Source organism: Dermacentor silvarum, chromosome 11 (genome assembly GCF_013339745.2).
Source record: "Dermacentor silvarum isolate Dsil-2018 chromosome 11, BIME_Dsil_1.4, whole genome shotgun sequence".
Classification (NCBI taxonomy): domain Eukaryota; kingdom Metazoa; phylum Arthropoda; class Arachnida; order Ixodida; family Ixodidae; genus Dermacentor; species Dermacentor silvarum.
In genome coordinates, this window is record NC_051164.1 from 98,785,897 (window position 1) to 98,797,976 (window position 12,080).

A 12,080-nucleotide genomic window follows, 5' to 3' on the forward strand; every position below is an offset into this window, starting at 1 on the left:
TTTGAAGGCCCGCTTCTGATATTTAGGCATTTATCTACTCTGCTGAAAGATATATATATATATATATATATATATATATATATATATATATACATACATACATATTCCCCACGACGATCTAGGGTGTCTGCTATAAAACGAACATGTCGGCCATGCATGATACCCTCACTCTCAGATAGCCTCATCATCATACATCATTCGGTTGGCGTAACCCGTGTTTTTATCCGCGTCACCCATCTTACGAAGAAGCCTGTATTTTTTTTTTTTTTTGTGCGTTTTTTGCACGTCTAACGATTGAGGCTTTTCTGACGCTCGTTTTCCAAGAGGTGTCAACGTAGCGGTTTTGTGTCGTCTGGTCGGCGTTGTGCAAGCAGACAACGAGCTCTGTCTGGTATTTTTTTTTTCTTTATTTTCTAACGTCTCATGCGTGTCCGTCGATACGTTGCTGCGTCACATAAATATGTTACTTGTATGCGGCACGTAAGGTAGGCTGGCTATGGTTGGATTATTCTCATGGTTTTGCAAGGGCTGTCGTCTGCTCGCATTCCCTTCGTAGCCATCGCCATCCATGGGGCGAGCGCACAAATGATCGATACTTTCTTTCTGATGTTGCCAAAGTACAAAAAAAAGTTTGCTTTTCACTGTTACATAAAAAAGGGAAACTATGGAGCGAATGAACCGATTCTTCGAACTCGTTGCTACAACCCTGTATTATCCGTGCTAAAAGCTCGATCCTGTATAACACTGCATCGCGACAAACCCACACTTTGACTGCGATATAACTAAGCCTAATGATATACATGAATAGTTAATTTGTCTCAGCGAAAGATATTTGCTCATTACACCTATGAAAAAAGTGTAATCAAAACGGACGTCGAATATGTTTCTTTACGCCGAAATACGAAATAAGAACGTTGAAAAGCGCAAACTGGACGTACACACACACACACACACACACACACACACACACACACACACACACACACACACACACACACACACACACACACACACACACACACACACACACACACACACACACACACACACACACACACACACACACACACACACACACACACACACACACACACACACACACACACACACACACACACACACACACACACACACACACACACACACACACACACACACACACACACACACACACACACACACACACACACACACACACACACACACACACACACACACACACACACACACACACACACACACACACACACACACACACACACACACACACACACACACACACACACACACACGAAATACATTCAGGAAATAAGTGTGGCGCCTGACGCAATGGAGGGTGTGTCGTTCTGTCACGTCCGAGACGATACCGAGAATTCCTTTTAGATGTTCGTGGATTAGATTATCTTCTTCTTTCATCCCGGGAAAAGAGTTAACTCAACGCGACAGTGCTACGCACAGTTTGCTCGGCTGGGAACCAGACACCTGATTTTCCACTGTCGCTTTTCATAATGCGTCGTATATTTTCCGGAGCAAGCTCGCGCGTGGAGTCTGTTTTGTGTGCGCACTACGACCTCTTCTCTGTCGGAGCCACTTATTCTCCACCATAGAATGAAAAACAGGGCTTTACCCACGCTAGAGTGTACTGGGTCTAGTACACTCTACCCCACGCCTTGTTATTTATGTATTGATTTTTCTACCAAAGTTCGCGTTGTTTCGTCTGCTCTCTTCGAGAAGCGGACGACAACGCAAAAGCCGAGCTTGTCATTGCAGACTGCTTGCAAGTCTTTTGCTCTGTTGCTCGAAGTCTGTCATCTTTTTTTACCGGTTACTGTCGTTCTTTTTTTTTAACACGAAAGTGTTTTATGCCGGGTTTCACGACTGATTTCCGGCAACGGATGTAGCGGATGTGAACGTCGGCTCCGGCGCCGCCATCTAGAAGCGGAGAAGCGAAGTACTGCATCGTGGACGCTAACGAGCGCTGACAGGGAGCGCTTCGGTAGTAACAGCGCAGTGGAGGCTCCAACGCGTCGTAGCCATAGAATAAATAGCCAAGTGTAGCCTCGTGCATAGAGCTTCATGCGTTCGATGGCAGGATTCGAACGCAGGAACTCTAGCAGTGAAGCCCGATATTTAAACCATTACGCCATGGTCGCATGCATCGACACGCGACATAAAACGCCCTAATAGTTCATTGAGACGCCTGGCTCATTTTGATTTATCCACCTGGACAAGCTGAACCGTTGTAATTAGTAGTGATTGTGCATGTTCGCAGTGTCTTCTGCACTTCGAAAAGTATAGATTTCTCTTAAATTTTCGGCAACGAAGTCATATAAAGCGTAATAAACAAAGCCACAAGGACGTCTAAATCCACAAGTACGAAGATCAGACAAATGCTCGTGTGGGCAATTAGCGTCGGATGAGCCTGTGGCGCCTCGTCGCCTACAGATTGCGTATTCAACGTGCATCAGCAGTGCATCGCCTACTGCTTTGCTCGCGATGGCACCACCTAAGACAACTGCTGCGCTGAACGGCGCAGAAAGGCAACGACATCGCCGGGCGAATCTCGCATTGCTCCGGCCACGCCAGTGTTAAGCAGAATGCCTTTGAGCGTTCGGGGCGCACGGTGCGAACTCTGCCGCTGGCATTCCTGCAACAGCTTCTGTAAAGACACGTTTCACTTTCGTGTTCTACCGATTCATGTATGAAAGAGGGATCAACCATACTCCCCCACATGCTATGTGAGTGCAAACATCAATACCCAGACCTTAATCCCGTGACCCCCTCGTCGAGATGGCACGCCGCCCTGCGCAGCTCCCATCTCGACGACCAACTCTGGGCTAGCCAGCAGGCCTACGAAGCGGCGAAGAGGCAAGACCTCGACGTCCCATCGTGGGAGGCCTAGGGCCAGCCGACGAAACTGCTGGTTCTCGATAAAGTTCACTCTCTCTCTCTCTTTCTCTCTCTGTTGTGAAGGTATACATAATATCGTGCGCGCGCCATCGGCGCATGCGCAGACGACTTTCGCAGAGCCGACGGCCTGCGTAGTTGCTCATGCACCGCATATTCTGGCCTATACCTAATCCGATATTCTTGGCCTTGGTTTCATTTTTTTTTTCTGATTTTGAAGAGCTGGCGCTGCTGCATGCTGTTGTTCTATGTCACTTCTTTCCCACCCGCGGTAGACCGCCCTTTATCGTCTGCTAGCGCTAACGTTTGCGGAAGGTCCCCCGGGAGCAGACGACAAAAACAGTGCGTATATAACCGTGCTTCTTCTGGTCTTAGATGATTGCGGTGGGCCGCCGTTGTTGTCTCGCGCGGCGTAGACGACGTCGACGAGACGTACACGCCCTGAAACAACGTCGTATATGCCCTACCGGGGGCTAAGACCAAATTTTATTTTCTTGTTCGCATTGTTTGATCGGCCGCCGTTTAGCAATACTTTCTTTAATATTGTTTCGTCCACGTGTGTGGGTCTTCTCGTCCTTCTCTATATGTGAGAGTGTCTTCTGTTCAGGCTATTGCAGGTTCTTTTTGTACTTGTTATTTGCTTGTCCGTCTGTCTTGCGAAATTTTGTCGTCTGCTTTGGCAACCCTGGATTTTCGTCTGCCAGATTTCTTTTCGCCGGCTATGAGAGACAGCGTTTATCTTTGTTTGCTCTTTTTTTTTTTTGCTTGTTTTCCTCCATCATGCACTTTTGTTTTCTGGAACAAATTTGTTCATTTCCTTTGTTCGTTTGCTTCGCTAACACTCTGCGTGTTTATGTTCCCATTCTGTCGCTCTTATTTTGTCTTCTGTTTGTCTGCGGTAGCTGTTACCACGGAAACCTTGTAGCAGATGGCATGCAGCGTCCCCTGGCGAACACTGTGCTCGTTTCTTGCGCGTTCGTGCCGATATAGGGCAAACTCACTCTTGTCAGTCCCGAGGGGCGGATGCGTAATGAAGTCAGTCACGTCACAGAGTGTCGTCTCTGCCATTTTGTGTACGTTGCTGCGTTTCTCTTTCTGACTTGCATATATTGTGCGCAGCAGGCTCAAATTGCCACTATGTGCTGCCGAGCTGCGAGTAACAACGTGCGAGATGGCATGCTGCAGCGAACAAACGACATTTTAGAGCGCTTTGCCGCAGCAGCCGGTCTAAACTTTTTTCTCTTCGTTCACCGCCTGCTGTTCTCTACATGTTTCTCATCTCGTAAATGGGATAGATGGAAGTGGTAGGCAGTGGTCTCTCATATAGGTTCTCGAGTAATGTATTTTGCTTGAATATTTCTTGCGTAAGTGATGTGCTCTGAAAGTTCAACGATGCTCGTTTCCTTTCTTCCTCTTTCTTCAGTTTCATTTCGCGCTCCAACAGTGCATATAAGAGAGGGCACCGTGAAGTCCATTCTTTGCAGTACGGAACCTAAAGAACCTGGGCACACTACGCAGATTGTACGACGCCGAGTGATATACTTGTCGCGGTCGAGCATCCCACCTTTACCGGCACATAGCGGCTACGCTTTGCGCATGCGTCCTAAGTCGCCTGCATCGACAACGATCGGTGCCATATAGCATAGCATGCCCATAATCGTATACACCTTGCAGTCGCTATGCGAGTGATCAATGGCTTCACCAACTCCAGCCAGGCGCCAACAGTGACAGTTCGGTATGTATATAAGGCAAGCCGGCGTGAACCTCTATGCGTTGAACGCGTTACGACAGACGCCGGCGACGGTTCCGGAGACATACTAGGTGTAGACGAGAGACCGTAGCAGTTACTTCCTAGAAAGATGCTACACCAAAACACACCTAGCGCCTTTTGAAATATATTTCGTCATAGTAGAACCTAGCCGGCATATTGAAAAGGGATCCCTGCTATTTCACTGAAGATTACACTCCCCAATTATGCGGAATGCGTATCCATATACGACGCGTCCATTTCCATACTGATTTTATTTTTTCAACGGGTCGCCAACCTTCTTCGGCAAGACAATCGTATTAAACCTCTAGCGGCTTTGCGGCAGGGAGAACCTGTTTAGTTCGCCCCGGCACACGTAGTATCTTCATAACGCTTTCTTGCAATATATGCCTATTCTGACGCTGAGTACATATAATAAGCCTGGCGCGTTACACATCAAGCCGCCCTTCCAAAATGGATCCCGATAGCGCCCCTGCAAACGTGAATGCCGTGTCGTAATCCCTTCATTAATTCAGGTTCGCTCGACTCAAGCCCTCACGTATACACGAGAACGGCTCGAACAATGCCTCGAGGTGAGCTAAGTCCCCCGCCCCCGTCTTTTAGCCGGCACTTCAGGTCGCATTCGAGCGCGTCGCTTATTAACTGGGGCGGCGGTGCCGCACCTGATTAAAGTACTGCAGGAGTGAAGTTCTGCCTTTGTGCTCGATGTGGAGCATTTTCGTGGGCCAGATCCGATCCGTCTTTCAATATACGGCTGTGCATATTTTGCGCGACCTTTCTTTCTTTCCTTTATAAGAGTACTGACGCATGTGGTAAAGGAGTTATTTCCAAATCCGCGTGGCGCGGAAAGTTGCAAGAATGGGAAAACTTGTCATCCACCCAAGGGTGGACGCCATTTCATTGTCATGAAATTACAAAGGGTTACTCAGACGCAAAGCTTTGCAGTCAAAGAGAAACTCACCCGAGTTCGGTGATTGAACCCGGGACCAACGCTTTTCCGGGGCGGTCACTCTGCCATCCGAGCTATAACCAGAAGGCTAGCTTGTATGGGCGTACATACCTTGAAGCTTCGTGCTGATCTCGTGTGGACGACATTTATTTCCGCTGTTCTAATGGGACTTCCTTCATATTGCGGATTAATGCACCGCTCATTTGCCATATTCATTGTCCCTGCGTTTTGAGTTGTCGATTAATTCGCGCTCTCTCTCTCGGTCTCTTTGTTATGTGTTAGCCTTCTTCTCTCTGACTCACCGTGGTCCCAGAGATCAACGGCCAGACGCTCTATGCTTGTTAGACTAGAGCCACATGCGTAACACGAGAGAACAACAACCTTAACGCTCCTTGCCATGTGCGTGGCGTTGCATGGCAACAATTGTTCTATAAAAGCGAGATTGTGCCAGTTTCTTCCGTTCTTTCCTCCTGGCAGCGATGTCTTCCAGACGCTGACGTTGCACCGCCTTCGGCATCTGCTTATGTTCTATGCTTATGCTTATGCTTATGGCTGTATGCTTATGCTTATGGCTATATGCTTATGCTTATGCTTATGGCTATATAGGCTTTGGCCTCTGCTCCCGTTCCTCTAAGTAGGCAGGACAAATGTACTTCAACTTCAACTCTACTACCATCGGGATCGATTCAGGCTTAACAGGCGGTAACGTTTCTTTGTCGGGGGGCATTAAATCAGTCATCATAGGCATCGTTCTCGTGCCGTCGCCTTGGCGTTGTCGCATCAGCCAGACGCTCGCGTCACGCATGCGATTGTTATCCTCACACGGACACGTCGCGGACATTTTGTGGAATGCCAGATGAAGCTAGGTAGCAAGCGACCTACAAAATTGATTACCACAGTTAGTGCTAATCATATCTTGGAGCGCAGCGGAACACAGACGAACTTTCCCGACTCACCACCTTGTTGAATTACCACAGTGCTGGGGATCTGGATGTTTTTTTTTTTTTTTTAGCGGTTCTACCTTTAGCCTAATTCATTCCGTTGCGCTTCCTTTCGTGCAGTTGGACTCGTCCTCCACGTCTCCAGGCGGCGCGTTAATCGGCAACACCGGACCGGGTGCTTTCCTCTCTCGGACGCCCCCTAATTGCTCGCCGCGGCGCCTGGCGGCTGCCGACGAAACTTCTTCGGGTGGCGGCGGCTGCGACTTGAGTCCCGGCTGGAGCCCGCTGGGTCCCCGGCACGGTGTGCACCGCAGCCGATGCAGCACCGAGCGGCGCCGGAGGGAATCTCTGGCGTGCATGCCCCCGTCGGCAGCGCTGTCTGGCGGAAGCCACCAGTACCACCACTACCACCATGCCACGTCGCTGCTGCTGCACGGCGTGGGAATCGCCGGAGGCGGGCAGCTGGGGCAGCTGCTCAGCTCGTCGTGCACGGCATCCTTCTGCGCGGGAGCGCTGGCCACAGGCGAGTTTCTTAAATTATCGCTCGATTTCATTACACCGAAGGTGTGCTATGTACCAGACATAAAAGGTCAGATGCAGCAAAAATGTTTCGTCGCGTATAGATGGCTTGCACTGACGTCATTGTAGCCGCCATGTTGGTGCACCGACACGATGATAAGCTGGGTCCGTAACGTCACGTGAGAGCTTTCGACAAGATGGATTAGACTGAAGTGCTCGTAATCGCCATGTTGGTGCACCCACACGGTGATAAGGTGGGTGCGTGACGTCACGTGAAAGCTATCAATAATGTTTTTTTAGCTTGCTAAAACGATCGAGTTATACTTATTGTTTGCACTTGTTCGTGAAACGTCTCATATGAAGCCTCCTGTGAGTCGCATGTGGCGCCGAGATGTGCAGTGCTTGCTTCCGATAGCAAGTGTTGGTTGCACAGGCACGTGCTATCTTGTCTGACGCATGTTTTATGTCATATGCCTCATCACGCAAAAAAAGGCGGCATGCACCGATATTGAGGAAGCAACAACCGTCCTTCGCTTAGTGCGCACTAGATGTCACCTCGACACTGCAACGCATCGTTGCGACGAAGCCATCAGCTATCTCCGCTCGCCCTTTAATCTTTGCACCAGCCGCAAATTACCCCCCTCCAAGATACGGCGCGTGGGCCGCGTATGCGCGCAGCCGCGCGGACAATCATGCGCAGCCAAGGCCGGGCTAGAGGAGGAGATGCGCGTTCAACGCCCCCCCCCCTCCCTTCCACTCATCCTTGCGCGATATGATCAGGTTACCGCGGGATCTTGCGGCGAATTTCCTGTTATGGCATATAAAACGTAACATTAAAAAAACGCACCTCGCTCAACCATGAAAAACGAAGCACGCTCGACGCCGCTGAAACAGGCGCTCCAGCATGTGATCCAACTTTACGTGCCATTCAGGCTCCGGCGACAGGCGGCGCCACGGTATGTGCCCCGCGTGCGTGGTAGCAGCTAAATCACCTTTCCACGCGATCTTGATGGGCCGTCTGATTGCGACCGCGCTTGCTCGAGAGGCTGGGTGATGCGAAGGACACCTGGTGCTCTGTCCGCCCTCGGAGTTGGCGGAGTGTCGGGGTGTAGTCCCGGTGACGATATCGCGACGCGCTTTGAACGTTGGTTATATGGCGGATGAGAACTGGCGTTCGCCGCGAGGCAGTTCGCGTGCTGGCAGCGGCGCCACGAGAGCGCCAAGAGGCAGAGCCAGGACGGCGCCGGCGAATGTCTTCCAGGGCAGCACGTCTCGTAGGTGTAGCAGCGCCGGACTGGAGCCGCAACAAGGTGTGTGTGTGGACGAGCGCGAATGTGCGCGTCTGTCCGTACTTGCGTGTGTGTGCGCGCGCGCTTGCGTTTAGACAAAGTACGACGTTGGGCTATTTGGTGCATCGTAGCTGTCAGTGTCTGTGTGTGTGCCAACGGGTCTGTTGGCTTCGTGTAGTTGCAAGTGACGAAAAAAAAAAAAAGATTACGCGGATCCAATCCACATGTTGGATCCCGAGAAGCGAATCTTTCGTGAAACGTTTAAATAAATACCATGCAACTGGTTATATGCTGCGCTGAGTTTTGCACCGAAGCGATATACTTGCCTGCCAGTGAAGACGGCAAGACGCGGAGACCCCTACCACGTGACCGCGCATTATACTCTCCTCGGAATCGGGCCCCCTTTACTATGCCTTTGTATCCAGGATCGGAGCGCCTACTAGAGCGGGCGTTGTGGAAATCTCGGCTCCCTGGAAATCGGTTTTAAGTGAGACTTTCACTGGTACGTGCTTGCGACGAACGCTGTCCTTGTTTAGCGACCATTTGTTGGACACATTTTTCGTTGGGATGCACGATGTATTGAAGACGGCTGAATTGTGACGACGGAATGACCACAATTGAACGAAGGCGATGGAATCGAAGGAACGTGTACGCAGAGTACCTGAAGGGATCTGCGTGCACAATTGTACCACGCCAAGTTAGTGCATTTAGTGCATCAAAAGCAAAAGCACGTATCGTAATAATGACGCTCAAAACGCGTCTCACGCATCTTGAAACACTTATGGTGATTGTACCTGCGCAGGAAATTTGAATAACACGTGTAAAGTATTTAAGTAAAACCTACGAGTTAGAAGACAGACTGCTTAGTGTTTGCTTACGATGTCCTTATGTGAGTTACAGTAAGTTACCTTACGCATAGTTGCCAAGATGACTGGATAGATGCTTTCCAAGTTTTCTCGCATAGCGTATGCATTCTGTAAACTTCCATTATTAGGTGCGTTTTATTTCGTTATGCAGCTGTTAGCTTTTCGACATTGTTGAGATGCAATAAACGTTAAACTACATTTTACACTTATTTGTCACCTGAACGCGTTAGGAAAAGCAATCGCTCGTCTGCTAGCCACTCTTGTTTTCATTGCGTGACAGTGAATTGGCTTTTCTTTGGACGCAATGGGAAACTGGTCAAGCTATTTTATTTATCTCGTTGTTCATGTTTCATGATGAACAGAACTTGAAACACACCGGCACACAGACAAACGGTTACAGAAAAACAAGCAGGACAGTGCTTCACTCACAACTGAATTTTTTTTTTAAATTGAACACAGGCTATGTAGGTAGCTGCACGATTTCTTGCGCATGTGCAGCAGGGCATAGATACAGATTGTCAACATGAAATTTAGCCAACTAGCCCGTCTCAGCATCTTGTTTTCATGGTGTGTACTTTTTTTTTATTAATTCATGCCAGTCAAGTGCTTCGGTGTGCATGTACGCGCGTTGAAAAGACGGCATGGTCTCTTGCAAAACACACAAAGTTAGTAGGAGAGTCGAAATCCGGGCCAGTTCATACATCATTTACACGAAGAACCAGTCAAAAAGACGAAGGACAAGAGAATTCGGCAATTCCCACCACAACGACTATTGGTGTGAAATCGTTGTGGTGTGAATTCCTTTCTCTTGTCCTTCGTCGTTCTGACTGGTTTTTCCTGTAAATTAAGTTAGTACTTCAGAATGTGTCTGGTGGTTCTTCTTTCTGTTGTCTTGATAGGACACTAAAGTGAACCAATAAAGGAGTTATTACACGCCGACATTTGCTACGTCCTTCCTCTTTTTTTTTTTTGCGTTAAGTGAAGGTCATGGATTCCGAGACAGAGAAAAGAAACTCTGGCGAGCCTCGGAGCGCGGCCCTAAATAATTTACTAAAATAGCTTTCTACGAACCAGCCTCGGTTTCGTTTCTCAAACGGTGTCTATGCCGTGACGTCATGGTGCGGAAGGAGGTCACATGGTAGGACCTCGTGACCACGCGGCCGGACCTCGTGACGTTTCGGCAATCGCTCCGGGTCGCTTGGTCGTCTTCTGTGCTAAGCCCCCTTTTTGTGCTGCTACTCCTTTCGAGATCCGATGTAGCGCTGTAGCAGTCGACCGAGCGAACTGGAGTGATATCCAGAACGTTGCAATGTCCTAACCACGTGACCCCTTTATTTGTCATGACGTCACGGCCTTTACACCCGTTTGGGAAGCGAAACCTAGACTGGTTCTTGGAAAGCTATTATAGTAAATTGTTTAAGGAGCGCTCTCAGGCTCGCCATTTTTTTACTGGGACCTGAGGATCCAGGGCCCTCGCTTAAAGAAATAAAATAAAAAGAAAAGATCAAAATGTTACTTCATTTCAACTGTATTAAAAACTACGCTGCTACATTACACTCTTATTGTGCGCGGTGGATTTGTAAGTAAAAAAAAATATATGACGCAAGAGAAGAATAAAAAAAACGAGACAGGTGACAACGACGCTTTGAAGAACCCGCACCAGCTCGACATGACGGCATAGAGTTTAATGGCATCCACCTCGGCTACGGCTACGGCGACGGCGACGCCGACGGCATAAATCTGCTTTTGAGTGTCCATATAATTGCTATCGCAATAAAAAGAAAAGATGAAAATGTTACTTCATTTCAGCTGTATTAACAACTACGCTGTTAGCCTAGCGAACTACACGACATATTTCATTGCATTCTAAAAAGAAAAGGAAAGCAAAGAAAAAAAGACAAGGACTCGAAAACGTCTGCTGCGCCCTACGGCCTGGCGCCCCTCCAACGTACCGACGTCACACTGACGTACCCGGCGTCGACTATTCGGCACGAAATTCAATAAACGGAAGTTTAGCCCTGAATCGCTCTTTTGTAGTAATCAACCCCGTGCAGAGAAATTAACGAATGTCTAAAATCGTCTGTAAGACGGTTTTATATTCGATTCATGGGCGCCGCCATCTTGGGCAGTTACCCAAACAATTTCTTAGTTTTATGAGAAGTTAAGTCACGTAACATGGTCGTAAAACGCTGAACGCATTTATACAACTGTTTTCATGCTTGCGAATCGACTGTAGTACCGTAAACTTCGTTGTTAAAGACAGAAAAGAAGCGTTATCAGCCCAATATGGCGGCTGCTAAACGCTTCCGTAAAATGATCTATAGTTTCGACAAAATACTCGATCAATCTACATTGATTCAGTGTTTCTCTTTAGTTGTCCCGAAGTGGCGCTGCTCGCGATTAGAAGCTCATTTGCATTTCTTCATTTCTCGACTGCGCAGGGACGTCGGGGCAGTCGAATTTGGTCCGTATGCGAAGCTCGACCATGGGACAGTCGGCCCCAAACCTTTCCCTTGCTACAACGGTGAGTATCGCACGTGCTTAGTTTTTTCTGTCACCCTCCCTCTTTGCCTCCTTCATTATTGTGTGCGCTCCTGGCAACAGCATGGCAGCCATCGGCGCCTTGGGCCGGCCAGAGGACGCCACGGCGCTTTCACTTATCATTCCAGCGTCGCCGACGCCGGCCGATAGGGATGCGAAGAAAGTGAAACGACATTCCAGGCGACGACTCGTGCGTCATCGCTCGTCTGAGTGTCACGCATCGATATTTGTCGAACTGAAGCTCGTGTTCGCGCTTCTGATATCGGTCGCAAATGTGGCAATAGTCGGGCGAAGCATGCG

The 12,080-nt window shown here is 48.9% G+C and overlaps 1 protein-coding gene across 3 annotated transcripts in view; it reads left to right on the top strand.

The window, feature by feature from the left end:
* LOC119433579 (microtubule-associated serine/threonine-protein kinase 3-like) overlaps positions 1-12,080 on the top strand; it is a 285,069-nt gene that overhangs the window by 161,421 nt on the left and 111,568 nt on the right. For all 3 annotated transcript variants that reach the window (XM_037700825.2, XM_037700827.2, XM_037700828.2), the window contains 2 exons: positions 6,686-7,088; positions 11,681-11,763. In XM_037700825.2, the coding sequence (XP_037556753.1) occupies positions 6,686-7,088; positions 11,681-11,763 (486 nt within the window). The remainder of the gene's footprint in view (positions 1-6,685; positions 7,089-11,680; positions 11,764-12,080) is intronic.